This window comes from Athene cunicularia (genome assembly GCF_003259725.1).
Source record: "Athene cunicularia isolate RWA chromosome 14 unlocalized genomic scaffold, athCun1 chr14_part2, whole genome shotgun sequence".
NCBI lineage: Eukaryota > Metazoa > Chordata > Aves > Strigiformes > Strigidae > Athene > Athene cunicularia.
Window position 1 is genome coordinate 1,316,813 of NW_020799119.1, and position 19,221 is coordinate 1,336,033.

The 19,221-nt window shown below is 39.2% G+C and overlaps 1 protein-coding gene across 7 annotated transcripts in view; it reads left to right on the top strand.

Annotated features, from left to right (window-relative positions):
• The window catches only part of UNKL (unkempt family like zinc finger), a 50,286-nt gene extending 33,862 nt beyond the window's left edge, over window positions 1–16,424 (top strand). For 5 of the 7 annotated variants that reach the window (XM_026859415.1, XM_026859412.1, XM_026859413.1 and 2 more), the window contains 6 exons: window positions 2,714–2,879; window positions 6,185–6,277; window positions 9,077–9,307; window positions 9,967–10,169; window positions 10,997–11,251; window positions 14,292–16,424. In XM_026859415.1, coding sequence (XP_026715216.1) covers window positions 2,714–2,879; window positions 6,185–6,277; window positions 9,077–9,307; window positions 9,967–10,169; window positions 10,997–11,251; window positions 14,292–14,447 — 1,104 coding nt within the window. In that variant the 3' untranslated portion in view covers window positions 14,448–16,424. Of the gene's footprint in view, window positions 1–2,713; window positions 2,880–3,101; window positions 4,183–6,184; window positions 6,278–9,076; window positions 9,308–9,966; window positions 10,170–10,996; window positions 11,252–14,291 lie in introns of those variants that run through there. The other 2 variants (XM_026859419.1, XM_026859414.1) reach the window with 2 other exon arrangements.
• The last annotated feature ends 2,797 nt before the right edge of the window (window positions 16,425–19,221 follow it).

The window sequence follows — 19,221 nt, forward strand, 5'->3', positions numbered from 1 at the left end:
CCAGAAAGCCAGTTATCTGGGGCTGATCAAAAGAAGTGTGGCCAGCAGGTCAAGAGAAATGATTCTCCCCCTTTAGTCCTCTCTTGTGAGACCCCACCTGGAGTTCTGACTCCAGCTCTGGGGTTCCTGTACAGTGAAGGTATGGACCTGTTAGAGTGGGTCTGCAGGAGGGACATGAAAATGATCTGAGGGCTGGAACACCTCTGCTATGAAGAAAGACAGAGAGTTGGAGTTATTCAGCCTGGAAAAGAGAAAGCTTCAGGGAGATGTTATTGAGGCCTGCCAACACTTAAAAGGGGCTTATAAGAAAGACGGAGAAAGGTTTTTTACCAGGGCCCACAGTGACAGGACAAGGGGCAACATTTTTAAACTGAGAGAGAGTAGATTTGGATTGGATACTATGAGGATGATGTGACACTGGAAGAGGTTTCCCAGAGCAGCTGTGGATGCCCCATCCCTGGAAGGGTTCAAGGTTGGGTTGGGTGGGGTTCGAGCATTGTTTCAAGCATTTTTTGTAGTGAAAGGTGTCCCTGTCCACAGCAGTGGGCTTGGACTAGATGATCTTTAAAGGTCCCTTCCAACCCAAACCGTTCAGTGATTCTCTGGAGGTCTGTCCCCTTGTCAATGCGGGGTCAGCTAGAGCAGGTTTCTCAGGGCCTTGTCTAGTAGCATTTTGACGTGCTGGGTCTCTGTGTGTGGCAGGGATCTTGGCAGCAGGGCTGAGGGTACAGTAGTGGCCCACTCTGAGAAGCTTCTTGAAGCTCCCCCGGCTCCAAGTCAGACCCGCCTCTGGCCAAGGCCGAGCCAGTTAGTGACCGTGGCTGTGCCTCTGCCATAACATATTAGGAAGGGGAACCTGGTAGGGGGTTGGGGCTGGTAAGGAGGAGTTAGGCGAAGGACACCTGTGCAAACACCATTGTCAGTGGGAGGAAGGAGGACCAAGTGGGAGGGGTGTGCCGGAGCAGAGACACTCCCCCCACATTCCATGGTGAGACAGCAGGGCCACCCCCCTGCCACCTGTGGAGGTCACCTGTGGAGTAGCGGCCAACCACGACCTGTGCAGGACTCCACATGAGCAGGCAGCTGCAGTTGAGTCCGGGACCCTGAGGGGAGGAGCCCCCACTGCTAATGGTCACACTGGAGGACTCAGACAGCAGGGCTGACCCACACCGGAGCAGCATGGGAGCTGCTGCAGCCTGTGGGATGAACTCATGGCAGAGAGAGTTTGTGGAGGAGAGGGGGGAGCCATGTGGAGTAGGGGAAGAATGCAGGAGAGTGCTTCTCCCCTCCAGGAGGAAAGAGCAGCAGACTGACCAAAAAACCCCCAGTCCCTGACCCCCTCTGCTGCTGGGGGGAGGAGATAGACATTTGGGGAACAAAACTGAGCCCGGGAAGAAGGGAGGGGTGGAGGAGGTGTTTTCAAGATGTGGTAACACTTCTCACTGTCCCATTGTGTGTGTTGTGTTGGTTTTGTTAGCATTTGAATTAAAGTAATGTTATTTTTCTTCCTCTAAGGAGTCTGAGTCTGTCTTTTGCCTGTGACTATAATGAGTGAGTCATCCCTCTCTGTCCTTACATCAACTCCCAAGCTTCTTGCTTCATTTTTCTCCTTTCCAATGATGGTGGGAAAGGGGTGAGTGAGCAGCTGCGTGGTGCTCATTTGCCCTCTGGGCTCAAACCACAATATTTGAATACTTCCAAAAAATGAAGGTTCCACAGCCTCTTTGGGTGACATGTTCACGTGTATGGCCATCATCACAGTAAAAATTATTTTGTGTCTAAACAAAACTTTCTGTATTTCAGTTTGTGCCCATTTAAAAAAAATTTACTCATTCTCATGGTTGTTATTGGCCTCAATCTTGCACTACATCTAACTTGGAAATAGAAATTTTCTATGGTATTGATAGAAATCAGGAGAATAGAAACTGCACAATCACTGCTTATTACACACAAGGCAATGAAAAGATGCATGGATTGATCAGTCACAGTTAAATGTTGGTTTTAGTAACTAAAATATTGGAGGGAATAAATAAACAGTAAACAATAAAAGGAATTAATATACAGGAAACTCTTCACCAAGTCCCTGTAGACTTTGTGAAGTTATTTTCCCATTTAGAATGTTACTTGGTTATATATTGTTTGCATTTCTTACATTTTATAATTTAAATGCATGATTTGTATGAAAAAAAGTGTTCAGCTAGAAAGAAGTAGCACAGGTACAGGTCATTATATAACATGATACATGTGTCCAGTGTAGCCATGTTTCTCATCTGTCTAAATCGAAGACCAGTTTATGCAGCAATTGCATCTAGATAAAATGAGCAACTTTGCAGATCAGAAAAAAAAATATAATTTGTGTATGAATGCATAGTGAAATGGTACAGTTCCTCAGTAGGTATTTTCCTTTTGAAAAGGAGCATCAGACTTCTGCTAATTATATTTGTAGAGCTTATTTGCAAGTATTTAAACACCTTTTTTCTGAAAGCAGAATTGCCTCAGTATGGTCATGATGTCCAGCCATGTAGGAGAAATGCACTTGCTGGTAAACGATAAAGAAGATTGTCCTAATTGATTTATTCAGAGGGTTCTTCTGGAGTTCTTTCTGCTTGAAATAAAATAACTACTTAAAAAAATACATTCTGTTTATTTCATACCTACATATATCTGTGTGTGTTGTGTGTGTATACATATGTTGTTTGGTTTTTTTTAACAGAGTCATCTCAGTGTTTTTTCAGCAGTTAACCCACTTGCTTCAAGTATAACTTCCAGTCTGGCCTCCAGTGTTGGATCAGATAGTTCATCTCCTACAACTGTCTCTGCTATCAGTGCCAAAGCTCTCACATTCTATTCTGGCAGTAACACAGTTGAATCAGTAATAGGTGAGTCTTAACATTTAACCTCTGATTGTGTGTGCTTTGTTGCATTATTCAAGTTCTTGTCTCAGCATATGTTCAAAGAGCTTATTGGTAAAGACAGTAATGTACACACCTGCTTTATTATATGTGATTAAAAACAATATCTGAAATTTAATTGAAATGTTTTCACCCAAAATCATTATTTTTCACAGGGTCTCCAATGTGAATGTAGGAATGAGTGAATGGGACATGTAAACTGGAACTTTGGCATTGGTATTGGCCAATGATTTAAAAAAGCATGTAAAACCTTCATAATGCAACTCACTATATTGTTAGAAGTACTGTCTCCTCAACTTATGTTGATGGGATGATGAAATAGACCTTTTTTTTTTTAATGTTGCTGTAGAAGGTGCAATTACAGATCCTACTGTGTTCCCATGAAGATGGGAGAATTTTCTTTGGCTGACTAAATATTCTCCAGTCTGGTTGTCTGCATGTTCAGGGACAAAATTTTTTATTCACACTATGTGGGCCAGATCTGAAAGGACGCAAAGAGGAGGAGCCCTTGCTTTCTGGGTGCACAAGACAGATTCTGGGAAATGCTTCCAAAATTTCTGTCATTAGGCCAGATGCTTTCCTGTGCTTCCAATGAGCTAGGCTGTTTATGTGGAAAATGGTGAAAGGAGATAATTATTTCAATAATAATTAGACACTGGGAACTTCAAAACTGGTCATAGTACTCCTGCTGTGATCTCGCAGGTGCTGTACAGAGAGGAATAATCACTTCTCCCAATCTGCTGGCTACACTTTTACTAATGTAGACCAATATTCTTTTAGCTTTTATTGCCACAGAACATGCTGAACAAGTCACTCGTCAGAATTCCTAGATCTTTTTCTGCAGTGCTGCTTTCTGATCATTTGGCCCCCAGCTTATACTCTTTCAAGGGATTGTTCTGTCCCATGTGCAGCAGCATTGTATTTTCCTTTTGTTGAACTTGATGAGGTTTCTGTCAGTCCAGTTCCCCAGCCTTTTGAGATCCCTCTAAACAGCAGTCCTGCCATCAAGTGTATCAGTAGCTCCCCTTAATTTAGTATTATCCACAAACTCGTTGAAATTTGTGGCATTTTTGCACTAAATGTGGTTTATTCAGGAGTGTGTATCAGGGAATGTTGTGATTTGAAAGATTATGTATTTCACATTCTGTGGTGTAAGTCACATGATCAGGGAGTTGCTGTGATTAGTTGGTGTACTTGAAGCTTTCTGTGTTTAAATCGATGTGTAGCAGCAACCAGGAGACTGCAGACAGTGAGTCAGCACTTCGGCACGGTAAGTTAGGCATTCACTCTTAATTTTTCTAGGAAAGAAATCTGTGCAGAATATAGGGATGAATCTTTTTCTGCAGTCTTACAAGTATGTATAGGTTGTTTTCCTTAAAGGCTTTTTTGATGATCTGTGTGTTAGAGCAGAAAATAAATTTTAAATTATTTTTAAATTTCAGAATTAGAACGAGCAAAATTTTAGTTTTTACTCTATGCAAATAATATCCGCTTATGGTTTATATTTTAAGATATACTATGGAATGAAATCATGTTTTTGTCAAGATAAACATTGCTTCTCAAATAAGTAGAGGCTAGTTGGCTGTAACAAGTTACTTGTGTAAGAATAAAAACCACGGTCTAATTTCTGTATACTAGGTGTGCTAATTCAATATAATTATTAAATTGTGATATGCTGAACAAGTGTTGCAGAGTCATTTAAACGGTCATATGCTGTTTCCCATGTCCCAGTGTGATAGTATTACTGAGCATAAGAGACTCTTGATTCTTTTGAGAGAGAGTATGCCTCTGCTGTCTATGGATGTTTTTCTACAACAGTTTTCAGTATGCTATGTTTGCTAACAGAATATGAATCATAAAATACATGTCTCATGTAAGCATAAGTTGGTGTACCTTATGGCAACTCTGTAGATTTGGGGTTTTTCCTTAAAAGAATTTCATATGTATGTATAAATATTTTTACAGAGTTTTGCTTTGTGGATATACAGGATGGCACTGAAAATAAAGCACTGCATGTAATCAGAATAGTGCAGAAAATTAAAGACATTATTGTAGAACAGAAAATAAACGCATAGTTTTCTTGTAGGAGGTGGTGGATTGAAGAATCATTTTAAAAAAGGGATAGAAAAAGATCTGCAGCAAGAGAAGGGGTTAGGTGATAATGGAAAAGGGGATAAATGGGTTTGGATAAAGGATTAGGGGAAATGCATGACAGTTACATTAGCAAGGACTGAGGAAGCTTTGTCAGGCAGTGGGGTTTGGAGCCCTTTCTGTGGCCCTTTGTCTTGATCTCATGGGGAGCTCCAAGCCTTTTGTGTCTGCTCCCTAAGTAATAGTCCGCAAGAGCAGAGGAAGAGAAGGGTACAGGGAGTTGCGAGTGAGCATACCAATCAAAACTAGTTTTTAGCATTGAGGCTTGGACAGTACATTGAAAACTGAGGCATGATGGACTGGAAGAAGGTATATTGTAGCAGTCTACCCCTGTCAGAGTCAGGGGAGATTGGTTGAGTCGTCTGGTTTTGTTCTGATAAAAAAAAGAAGTATCATCTGAGAACATAAAATCTGCAGGGTTTTTGAATTCCTCCTGATTTTTTTTTTTTAAAGAATAAATTAAAATTTTTTTTGAGAGAGAATAGAGAAATTAGATAAACAAAGTATCAAAGGAGACAGATTTGGAGAGGAATAAATGGGGAATGGACAGCAGTGAATGGGAACAACTCTAGTGGTAGTAGGGAGAAAGTGGGACCTTAACATTAGGGGACATCTGCCAGCCCAGTACTTTGCCCTGTTGTCTGTGTTAGTTTCTGGGTGGACCTCCCCATGCAAATGTTTTGATTGCTTCCATTGCTTTCTGTTGGACACTCAAACATGGGGACTTTGCCTGTCCGGGAGACTTGCCATTCAAGGAAAATTGGTGTCTCTCCATTTGCTTCCCATATATTTTGTGCTCTTAAGATGTTGTCTGTATTCTCCCTCCACTCCACTGACTTTCCAGCATGTGAGGTGGAGTCTGAGAGAGCCGGAAGGTATCAGAAATTAAGCTTTGAAAATCTAGATAATAGACAGTAAGGAGACATGTCAGTCCTTGTTGTGGTAGGGGAGGACAAGTGTGGCAGAATGAGTTAAGGCCTCACATGAGGAGAACATGACAGGTTAGTAATTTAGGAAGGGTGCAGGCTTAGATTTGATCTACTAATTCTTCATTTCAGCCATCATGATAGTTTTATGGATAATTCAAGGATAATTCATTGCTACAATGTTTTGTTTAACAGGTTCTGCTTTAGATTTGCACTTTAATGATGTGAACGTCACATCCATAGATAGAGAATTAGAAGATCAAGAAGGCAGTGACCTTGGATTAGCAAGTAAGAGGTCCAGTTTGTAAAATTATGCTCATTTAAAATACCTTTCTTTCTCAATTTCTAGTCATCAAAAGAGTTAACAGACAGCAAAGACTTTGAAGGAAAAGTCCTCATTTTGTTCCAGCTATTTAATTGTGTGGTGTAAAGGGATTGCACTGCTATAATCCTGTCTGTATTTTGCAAGGGATCAGTCTATTAAACATTTTGGTTCTTTTTTTAACATGCTTAATGACTTGGGCCTGTGGGCATAATAGGTGATGGAAGGATTTACATGCATTTACAGGAAGGTATTATGCTGTCTGGTGATGATGCTAACTGGTTGTTCTTTCACCAGAACAGTTTATATGTTATCTATTAACATTTTCCATTATTGTTCATGATATTCCCCTTCATACAGACCTGGAAGGAAACTGGTAATGTGTGCAACTTCAAATTTATTTCTCTGCTAGGGATGTCAGGCTCAACAATTCTCCTGATGCTGTAGTTTGTTTGACTGGTATTTCATTTACAGCCTTGTTCTATGCTGCAGTAATGATTATGCTTCATTGGAAGTACCATGAAGTATGGAACAGGAAGGAAATACTGTAACCAGTTTTATTTGTATGTGGAAGATAGTTCATACCGTGCAATAGGTTGACCTTGGTGGGTAGCCAGATACCCATCCAGCTGCTCTCTCATTCCCCCCTCCTCAACAGGACAGGGGGAGAAAATAAGATGAAAAAGCTTGTGGGTCAATATAAAGACAGGGAGATCACTTACCAGTTGCTGTCATGGGCAAAACAGACTTGATTTGGGGAAAATTAATTTACTGACAATTAACATACAGTTGGAAAGAGAAGAACTAAAAGAAGTCCCTGCTTTTTACCCCGGCTCAACTTCATTCCCAACTCTTCTATCTCTCCCTTCCCATCCCGAGCAGCACAGGGGGATGCGAAATGGGGGATAGTGGTCAGTTCAGAACAGTTCCTCTCTGCTGCTTCTTCCTCCTCACACTTTTTCCTGTTCCAGCATGGGTCCTCTCCAGGGCCGCAGTTCCTGTCAGGAGAACCTGTGGCAACATGGGCTGCGGTTCCTACAGGCAGTATCCACCTGCTCTGACCTGCTCCTCTCCACAGGCTGCAAGGAAATTCCTGCTTGTGCCCTCATCTTCCTCAGGGTGCAGGGACATACCTGCTCCACTGTGATTTCCTCCAAACCCTCCACGGGCTGCAGGGAAGTCTGCTCCAGGGAAATCTCTGCTCCAGCAACTGGAGCACCTCCTCCTCTTTCTTCTTTCCTGACCTTGATGTTCACAGGACTGTTTCTCACACCTTTTGTTCCCTCCTCCTCTGCCTGTGTGGCATTTTTTTGCCCTTTCTTAATTATGTTCTCCCAGCAGCACAACCACGTGGCTGAGGGGCACGGCTGTGTCAGGTGGTGGGTCTGTTGGAGCCGGCTGGAATGGCCGTGTCCAGTGCAGGGCAGCCCCGGCCCTTCGTGGACCCCCTCACAGCCCCCCCCAAACCTTACTCCATAAACACTGGACATGCAAGCACACTGTATTTGCCAAAACTCGACTGTATTTGAAGACCACTTTAAAAATCAGAGGAGGGATGGTTCTTCTGCTGCTGTTTCATACACTTTTTATCGGGGCTTTACTTTGTCTCTTGATTTTTAAGAGAATTCTTACTTGGTGAGATTTTTAAATTAAACTCCCTTTACTTTGTTGCTTCCTTGCTCCTCTTGGGGGGAGTGGTGTGCATTTATTGTCTGGTATATTATGTACATCTGTGGTTATATATCTGTCCTGTATCTTCCTCATTGGTCGTGAGGCTGACCTTGGTAGCATTTGCTGAGTATTTCAACATACTTTTTTTTTTTAAGACACCATAGCAATGTAGCTTATAATGAGCATCCCTGTCTTTTTATTGTGAAATACTTCTAAAAGGAATTATGTTTTCTCTGATGACATGTATTCACCTGTTTTAAGCAAAAACATAAAACTAGAATCACAATCCTTGTTTTAACTACAATCATTTGACTGCTATATTTTTTTAAAAGCAAAAGTGATGTCATTTTTAGTTGCTATTCAAACATATTGATCAATAAAATCTTCACAGTAAATATTGAACCGTTTCCTGACCAGGAAACACTGCATCTATGCATGTTTATTTAAGTAATTGCATGATGGAACATCTTTTTTTTGATACCTATTTTTTATTATTACCATTATTTGGGGAAATTATGAACAATGCATTTGACTAAATTATTCGTTTTTACTTTGTTTCAAACCCAGTTTTCATAGAGAGTTCAGTACCGTTGACTTTTAAAATCTACTAAACAAAAGCAAAAGTATGTAGAGGAAAGAAATTGAGCTCTGTCTGATTATTATGCTGTGTATGACTTTTGAAATACATAGTCTTGCTTAACTCTAGTTTATATATTAAAATAAATGCCAATTTTTTCTTAATCCTTTTTCAGTCAATTTCTCCATTTGTGTTAGTTAGTGGCTATAAAAATGATTAAGTCAACTTGATCTGAAGTGTTTTCTCTTTCTTTGTAGCTGCAGATAAAGCAACTGCTGTATAAAGCTACAAATTCTGTTTTCAGGCACTTGGGAAACTACTTTCAAGTGTTCAATTTAAAAAATATTTTTGTAATAGAAGATAAATGAAGCTTTCTTTTTTAATGGAAGCTATTTGAATATATAATTTAATTTACATTTGATACATTTTTCACAAAAATACTTAGAGACACCTGTGTACCTGCTTTGGAACAAATGTTGTTTTGTTTTGTTTTTTTACCCCCCTAATGCATACATAGGTCAAAGATTACTGGGAAGTTCAGCACCTGTCAATATTCCAGGTTCTCTTGTTCGTTCCTCATCTTTACATTCATCATCATCCCTTTCAACCTCTCCACTCAGTTCTCTTTCACAATCGCTGTCTCAGTCTTTTGTTTCATCTGCTACGGCTCCTCACCACCAGCAGCCTCAGCCTCTGAAGACAGAACATAGTATGTTAGGCACCTCAGCCTCTTCTCACAACTCTTTAGGTAAGTTGAAGGCTGCACCTTGTGTATTTTAAGAGGTAACTCAATGGCAGGTAAGAAATGTTCAGTTCAGGGGTTTACATGTTGCTTACGATTTAACCTGGACAGCAAAGCCTAGCTATTGCATTTGATAACACTACTGATAATGGAGTTATATGTGGTATGTGTGAGAAAGTTCAAGGAACAAACTTCTGTACCTAGTGAAGGGAAAAAAGGAATTCTTGGAAGAGGAGGTATTTACAGAAGCATTTGAAAGGGTTAAAATATAGCAGTTGGCATACAAGCAACAGGAATTCATTTTAGCTGCAGCATTTTCCTAAAGCAAAATCAAAAACAGAAAAGGAGGAAGAATTAAAATGATGTATGAGCTGCTAGGAATAAAGGTTTTTGTATATACATGAATTCCCACTCTTCCTTCTCCTTGTGTAGACTGTAGTGTCTTTTATGGCAAGAAAAAAGCCCAGTGTGCTAAGTCTGAATTGCTCTAAATATTGTCAACATTTTCCAGACTGTCATATTTCTGAAGGTAGTGAAACAATGTTATGAGGCTTGCAGATAAATGTATAAATTTTGCATATGTGGCACATCTGTTTTGTTCTGCATATGAAACATCTTGCAGCAGTGTGTGCAGAATGACTTTTTTGCCTGCCTTTGTTTTACAGGTTTAAATGGTGTTACAGGTAGCATTTGGGACTTTGTAACTGGGAGTTTCTCTCCTAGTCCATCTCCAGTACTAAGCAGTGGCACTACCCCCTCTATAAATTCAAACACCAGTGGGAATGAACTAACTCGAGTTAGACAGGAACTTGATGATGCCAAGAGAAAACTAAAACAATGGGAAGAATCTTGGCAACAAGTAAAACAGGTATGCTAATTTATGCTGTTTGTTGTTTTGTGGGTTTTTTTTTAACAAGCAAGCAGCTCCTACTGCTTTAAATTTTTACATACCTTCTTATACCTGGACCCAGAGCTTTATTACAGTATGTCAAAGGAATGTTTTTTCCATCCTCAAAATGGGCTAGCATTAGGAAACTGAGCTTTTTAAAGGGGAATTAATTTTCTGAAAATTGATCTGCCTTTCTAGACAGGGATACTTACACATATTCATGATAGGGGTAAACCGCAATGTATCTTGATGTTTAAGTAACTAAAAACACACATTCAGTCCCATACCTCTTTCAGATGATTAGCACGCAGAAAAAAGTAGAATCTTGCCAGCAGCTGTGGTTGTATAGTGTACCTGGACAGTATCTAGCCATCTCAGCAGTCAAACTGAGGTTTCTGGTAACTGCCAGTCTAGTGTATTTTCTGTAGTCCTTTCCTTCCCCTCATGTTGTTCTCTCTGTAATGAGGAGTAGCTAAATAGCTGTACTAAATTTTGTTAGCTTTTGATCCCTCTTGACATTAAATTATGAATTCAACATTTAAAATATGTTCCATTTATAGAGCTCTAAAAAGGCTTCTGGCTGTTTACAGACAAGTAACAATGACATACCTAAAAATTGCATTAAGACAAAAGGAGTTGATAATTAGAAGGTAGGGTAGGTAGGGAGAAGCATTAAATTGACAGTAAAAGCATTGTTATGTCTAAAATTAGAGGTTAAATGCATCTTTGAAGGCTTTTGAATTTGCTCTTCTGTTGTCAACTTAAAAAGTTTATTTTTTATATTCTGGAAATCTCGTTTCTCCCAGGCATGTGATGCATGGCAAAAAGAAGCTCAAGAAGCAAAAGAACGTGCTAATGTCGCAGATGCAGACAAACAACTCGCTTTTCAGAAGAAAGAGGAAGTGGAAAACAAATTAAAAAAGCTGAAGGCACAATTAGCTGCTTGTCTATCTACTACATTACCTTATATGAAAAACTATGGAGATATAGAAAAGATATCCTTGCCAAAGCTTCGTTCCTTACAAAATCAGCTGCATGTAGATCTAGAAACTATAGATGAGGTGAGTTTGTTCATCTGCATAACTATTTTTGATAAACTGCAACTGGCAGCTCAGTAACCTTCAATGACATATTTATGCCAGGTTTCATTTTAAAGAGCAGCATTGCTCTCAGCGTTAAGTCTGTCTTTTCTGGAATAGAGAATGGTCCAGATTTCTCAACCTAATGGATTCTTCTAAGTTTTTGATCAGTTATCAGAACGAATTACAAGTGATTTACAAGAATTCTTGGGATGATTAAAACAATATTTAAAACTAGCTTTTACCCCCAACATTTTGGGCACTATCTAAATAAATTAAAAAAGTTGCCCTAAATAAATTAAATAGTTACATGCTTTTCACTTGTTTAGAAGGTAGGTGGTTCCCTGCTAGGAGTTTGTGTAGTCAGAGAGCCCAGTACAGACTTGGAGCATAGAATCATTGACATTAGAAAAGACCTCTGGAAATCATCCAGTTCAACCCCCTGCTCAAAGCAGGGTCAGCTCGAGGAGGTTGCTCAGGGCCTTGCCAGGTAGTGTTTTGAGTATCTCCAAGGATGGAGAGTCCACTATCTCTGTGGGCAACCTTTTCCAGTGTTTGACCGTGATCACAGTAAGAAAAGGTTTTTTGTGTGTCTGTGTGGGATTTTCTGTTATTTTGTGCCCATTGCCTCTTCTTTCACTGGATACCACCTAGAAGGTTTTGTCCCTATCTGTTTTACTCCCTCCCGTCGGGTATTTATACACATGAGTAAGATGCCATCTCTTCTCAAGGTTAAACAGTCACAGCTCTTTCAGCCTTTCCTTGTATGTCAAGATGCTTCAGTCCCTTGATCACCTTTGTGGCATATTGATGTATTTCACCTTCTCTAAAATCCAGACTCGGTTTCTGCCAAAATTTAGGATGCTCTTTCACTGCTGGATTGAGAGCATTTCTCAGCGCTCTCAAAGCTGGGAATATCAGGTGCCACTCCTCTGAGCACATCAAGGAAGGTAGTAATGACCATACACTGCTCCAGGCACCATACTTCAAACGTTGCTGGGCACAACTTGGTTTCACATTGCTTTCTCCCCTGCAGTCTCAAAGGGCAGTGACCACATATGACACCAATTCTTGCTATTTTGTTTTGACTGCAACAGGACTGTGCAGACAAAAAAACCCAATTTCCCTTCACTACTGGGACAGTCTGCCATACTCTAGTACCAGTTTGAGTCCAGTAATGTCTTCTATGTCTCAGTGCACCTTCTGTCCAGTGCCATCTGTATCAGTGTGAACTACAGCCTTGGAAAAATAAAACGGGCTCTCTTCAGAAGAATTTTAAACATAATTTAAGTCTTTATTAATAAAGTAGGTGGGTGAAGATGAGACTTGCTAGTTACCAGCCCCCTGTTATCAAATACATTTACAGGATTCTGGATTGGATTTGGGATTGGTATTGTTTTTCTCCTAAGGGATTTTAAAGAGAAGCAAAAGACTCGTGGGATCTCTTACCAAAAAGTTACTACATGGTGAAATGGAAGTAATTTTGGCCAGGCTGGAGTGATCAGAACCGTTACCACCTTTTCCTGCTCCTCAGCTTCTCAGGTTTCCTTTACCACTGTGACCTCTTCTCACCTAGCTCTTCCTTCCAGGAGAAGGTTTGCTGTCTTAGGCAGCACCAATGTTACGACCTGCTCAGACAAGGGAGAAGTGACTTAGGTTTGTAAATCCCCAACGGAGCGGACAACGGTGACACAAGTCGCAAAGGCCAGACATTATATTAACTTCCCACAGTGTACTAGTTGGGTACACGGTAATTGACTAAGTGTATAATGAGTTGTGGCAAGCAATACAGTATGCCTTGCATTACTTAATGGTAGTGAAGGAAGAGGGGAAAAAGGAAAGGAGGGAGATAGAGAGAATAGAGACATAGAGATCACTGGTTGGTTCCTGCATCTATCCCGCCAAGAGGGTTCCAGGAGACAGCCGTCTTCTTCGCATCACTGCACTCTCTGACCACCCCCCTCCTTGTCCCCCCCTCAATTTATACCCACTTTCCTTGAGTCCATCCCCTAGGTTGAGCCACATACCTACATATCCCACGTGTGGGGAGGGGTGTTTCGTGGGGTGATGTAATTAGCATGATCTTGTTACTCTTTGTTAGCATATTCAGGGGTGTTAACTTTAATATGCATTTTGTGGGTAATGAAGCTGGACATACGGCCCTTGAAACTTGACCAGGTGCACCAGAGCAGAACTGTCCTGTCTCCTCATAACTCCCCCCTCAAGCTGCATCCTGTGTTATTTGGGCAGCTTTATCAATTTCGACCATCACACCATCCACCCTGGAACTGTGGTTTCATTCCTTGCAAGTGTTTGAGACATTCCTTAGCTCAGAGGGCCTCCATTCCCTCCAGCATCCTTTATCTCTTTCTCGGGCTGTTTTTCTCAGTCTTTGTTTCTCGCAGGCCAGTTTCTTTCAGGACCTGTTTTTACAAGTCACCTCTCACAGCCACACATAGCGTTCTGGCTTCATCTCTTAGTCTGAACCATATCTTGCTCTTCAAAAATTAGCACAGCTTTTAGATGCTTTTTAATTCTTGTTCCTTAATAGGGTTGATAACGGCTTATCACACGGAGACATGTATTTGCCATCTTAACCTCCTCCCTGAAGTCTCTATCAGTCGCTTTATTCAAAGTACTGCACATTTGGTATGCTTCCATTTTGTCCTAATGTGAACATCTCCCATGGCATAAACGGCAAAATGAAGGAGTATATAACAATGAAAAAGGCTTGTTTCCTCTTTTGTTTTGTTTTTGCTTGTTTGCATCACTCATCCCAATTATGCAGGAAAATTCCAGTCCAGAGGTTCAATCCTAGGTATTTTTCTTTCTAAAGCTGCTACTTTAAAGGTTGCATGTGCTCTGATCTTATGACCCCCCCATTCAGCTATTTGTCATAGAAAAACATTGTCCTTTTTGCTGTTAAATTAGAAGTTTATTTGGGACAGCTAAGGGTAAAGCTGCTAGAATGCAACTTTATACTTTGGAATCATTCTCACTGAGTGCAATAATCTCTTCACAGGTGATTTTTCAGCTTCAGTCAAAGAAGTGTATCATATGTCAGGAAAGTGATCGTAGCATTATCCTGAATCCATGTCAACATTATGTACTTTGTGATGGTTGTGCAGCTGCCCAAGAAGAATGTCCCTGCTGCAAGAAAAAAAAAAATCTGTGGTAACATAGAGGCATAGTACTCATATCATATTCATGAATAAATAATTTTATGTCTTTGTATTTTGTATAAGAATTATATCACTTATAATTAATCCATTTAATAGTGCTAGACTGATTTCCATTCTGATGTGAGAAACTTAGTCCCTTTAAGAAAGAAAATAAGGCTTGCTCACCTTTACATACTGGCTTTGGTCACTTGATGAGGTTCTGTAGTCTTGAGGTTCTCTAATTCCACACACACACCCCCATCCCATCCCATCCTTTTCTGATTTCCATTTACATTCCTAGTGTGCAAGCTACTTAGGTTCATTTGCACTGTAATCACTTTGTATAAATCTTCACATAATGCCTGAATGAATAGTTTATATTTTTTATTAACAGAAGGTGGGTACATAGATACAGTAACTACACACTCAACAGTACAAATGGCTCCTTTGCCACATCTGTTGTGTGCAGAACACCAGAGCCAGTGTTTTGAAATCGGTCTAACACTATGTTTACTTGGATGTTTGAAAAACTCTAATTAATATAAAAGCACTTTTTAATTATTGTGTTTTGTTAGAAGATAACTTGTAAATGGCTTCAAGCTGCTTTCTAGGACTTATGTTTATTTTTTAATATGCAATAATATGATGTGTAATATGTGTACTGTGAATTTAAAATACTTCACATGGGTTTACTGTTAAATCACAGTATGATTAAATAGAAATGACAACTTAACTAGTTTTTTTACAATTTGTAAGTTAACTGCATACTGTAGGATTTATAAATGTACCAGTGGAGACAAAAACAGTGAGGCACGTAAGCTTTCATATTCAACAATATGCTTTCAATTTTGTGAAACAGATCAGTTTTAGTAAACAACTGTGCATTTGCCTATTTCCCTCAGTTTGAAGGTTTGTAGTCTTGAAGTTTTTGTACATCTCCTAACCTGTGTGGTACTCATCAGGAGCAGACATGATACATTTAATACTACTAAGTGCCTATGCCCAATATCCTATAAAATGGCAGAAGACATAAAAAATGAACTTTGCAAATAATTTCTATTGCTTAATTTTGTATTGAACAATTTGACAGTAACTAGAATATGCCTCTTGCTTTTATAAATATTAAAAAATACACTTTTTGCAGTAATGAAGTAATGCGTGTTTGAAAGGAATTTCATATTTAGGTACATAATCAGGCAGTGGCACTTTGACACAGTGATTCTTTTAAAAGGTGGTCATACCCTTACTTCATCCTGGTAGCTGGGAACACGCAATTCAGAAGGAGAAGTTATTATTGCTGCATGTTAACACTGTATATTTTTATTTTTCTTACATGGAATAATTGCCTGCATTACTACTTTTTCTGTTAAATTCAGGTGTGACACTAGTACAACCTAGATTGAAATGACCTACTACTGTGTTACATGATTTATATCTCCGTATTACTGTATTTGGTACAAAAAGTGAGTTCACACAAGCAGCAAAGAGTTAATCTATTTAAAGTTCAGTCATGCTAAAACAAAAAACGAGATAGATACTAAAATCATTTATTGTCGAAACAGAGCTTTTAGAACTGTGTCAGCATATTAAATAAAGAGCCCAAGCCAATAGTACTAAAATCACTATCTCCTTTTTAGTGTTCCTTGTAGAAAGGCTTGAGTTAGCAAAAAGTCATTACACATTTCCTGTGAGAACTAAATGTACAGACATGTTGTTGCTTTCCTAAGACACATTGATCTGCAGGAACGTGGAGACCTTTTGGGAAGGGAGAAATAGGATAAGATATTAAATACATTTCTACTTGTTTCAAAATTTTGTCTGAAGATCACTTTAAAGACAAAAGCTGGGTTTAATAATGTGATTTTCTTGACTTTAACACAGTTTCTCGAAAATGTACTGAGAAAAGTATAAAATTGGATTGTAATTGCATTTTCAATCACGCTTTTCTGTCCTAAGATATTGCTGTTTTAAAAGTGTAGCCAGCTTTAGACTTTAAAAAAAAAGTAACTTGGATCACCAAGTTTGTCTGTAGGTATTAAGTGTATTTTTTACATCTGTGCAGTCTATGATAAAGACTGATTTTTGAACCTTAACAACATTTTAGACTAAAACAAACTTAGTTATGTAAGGGTTGGGTTTTTTTACCAGTGAGCAAATCCAAGAATGTATAATTATAGGTTGAAATTATATTACATATTTTTCAAACAAGCAGTTATTTTGGGCACCAGTTTACTGTATTTACCTAGTGTGGAACAGCATTCTGCAACCATTGTTCTCACAAAAACATTTAGAAGTATCTTAGTGAAAATTTTTGCTTTGGTATTTTAGAATAAACCAGTTTAGGCCACATTGTGCTGCTCATATGCAGCTATGTGACATTTGTTACCCACAAGATATGGAAGCATGGTTTTTGTGCTGTCTCGTCAAAGTTTATAGTTCTTCATGTGTATTCTAGTGCATCTGACTATGTCCTAGGGCTATTTTTTGGTACCCCTTTTGGTAGTAACAGGCGATTTTCCTAATCTTGTGACACCAACAAAGGAATGTAAACAGCAATTGCAGTGTTAATCATCACATTGACGTTCATAGTTTGTATGTGCTGCATTTTAGAGGAAATGAACTAATACGTTTAGTCTGTTGCTTTTTGAAGCTATATGTTCTGTGTTTTACAATGATGAATCTTGAAAATAATGATGTGTGTTCTATAGTAGTATCAGTACTGAAAATTTTGCAGGTGTTCCCTGTAAGTTTCTTTGGTGCTGAGTTACAGACACATTTAAAAACTATCAGCAAGCAATGTGGAGAAGAAACATACCACAGAAACGTACCTATGTGTGAAATTTTCAGACTGGGCAGCTTGCTATAACTATAGACGAATCCTTACGTAATCACTTGAACCATAGCAATCATATGAAAATAATATGGTTGTTCTTCACAAAATTATTTTTGTGAGGAATTACAAGCAAAGTTTCCTCTACCTTACTAAAGCAAGTCAAGTGCAAATACAAATAAATACGTACTTTTTCACCTGTCCTTTAAAATGGAGGATAATAAAATGTATGCAGTTAACTAGAGACAACTATTCAGAAGTCAGAAGTGAAACCTGACCGTTGTAAGCATTTATCCTTGTACTATATACACTATCTAGAAACTGGATACATTAAAGTTATATTTTAGTAAGACTACAGTACAGTAATTTGCTAATTTGCTGAAGTCACAAAACACATAAAAGCAAACTAAATAGATTTTCAAGATTCATTTTGTAACTTGACAAAGTTCTGCATTAATTTATGTAAGACTATAATTTTTAATGTGAATGCCACTACGTTGTCATAGTTACTTTAGCCTGGGAATAATAGATTAAAATTCTGATTTCTCAGGGTTTTTACAGTTAGGAGCTGTAATTTAACCGGAAGTATGCTAATTGCAGATAGATCCCAAGCTGCATGTTATAGGCTTATTATTAGTCTTCTTTGAATAGCAGATTATGAGACATACTTGTTTTGTTCTATATTGCCATTCAGAGTATCCTAGTATTAAATATAGGTAGTGATATTATTACTGTCACACTATGCTTGTGTAACTGTGGTCATCATCAGACCCTAAATAAATATGGAATTTTTACTCATATTAATTTATGGAATCTGTTAATGTTTTGAGTGTACAGACAGAAATGATTTTGTGAATGAAATTGTTCTTAATCAAAACATATTATTTATAATGCATACTCATTTACTTGTAGTGAACTGTTTAAAACTGTTAACACTTGTTAAAACTTTTCTACACTATAGCGTTTATGCAATGGTTTACAGAAGTCATTGAATTATTTTTATTACCAACATGGAAATAAAATTTTGATCTTTATTTCTGAGCTATACTGTGTTTAGAGACTCAAAAATATACAGGTATGTTTTCCTCTGCAATCTAATTATGGCATTCCTAATCATTTCAGGGTTGAAACCACTGGGATCAGCATTTACAGTTTCAGTGGAGAAGGACATCTAACCATGATACAAAGAAACTGATTCAGCACAATGGTCTGCAAGACAGAGGCTGTGAGAGTAATTAAAACATAATCACTTTTCCATTCTTCTCTGTACCACGTCCTAAGAACATCCATCCTATTGGGCTGGAGCTGTCATCGTAAGTCTATACCAGTATTCTGTCCCTAACAGTGGTGACAGGAGACGCTGCTGAGGAGGAGCACCTAAGTCTGGGCTCTAGCTTCAGTCTGTGCTTTTCATACCCTCCAGTGTTAGAGATGTCAGAAACTGCAGTCTGTTTAGGCTCAACTTAGACAAGATGGTAGCGTTGTACCTTTCCAACTCAAAACTTTGTCCTTTGTAAGATGCAGAGTGTGACAGCATACAGTACCGAGGATGTGGATTCACCAAGGGTTTTCCTGTGCTGTTGTCCATACCCTTCCTGGCAGTGCCTATGACTTTTTCAGACTTTTTTTCCCCCAGCAGCCTATGCACATCCAGCAGGGCACATTGTCAGTTACTAAGAAGTCTTGGCTTACATGCTGTCCTTCCATGAGAAATTCAGTAATGAAGGTGGGAACAGCCCCAGCAAGGAGGGAGGGAGACAGACACACACACACCACACAGAGTCTCGCATGATGACTTATTCCCAAGGAGACTGGTGATGAAGCTGCAGGGACACACAACCCTTGTGTGCCCCAGTTCCCTTCCCGCACACCTCAAAGCTTTGCACTTCTGCGCTGCTGCCGCCCGTCGACCAAACGTCGTTACTGCAGCTCCGGCGCCCCCGCGCTGCCGCCTGCCGGTC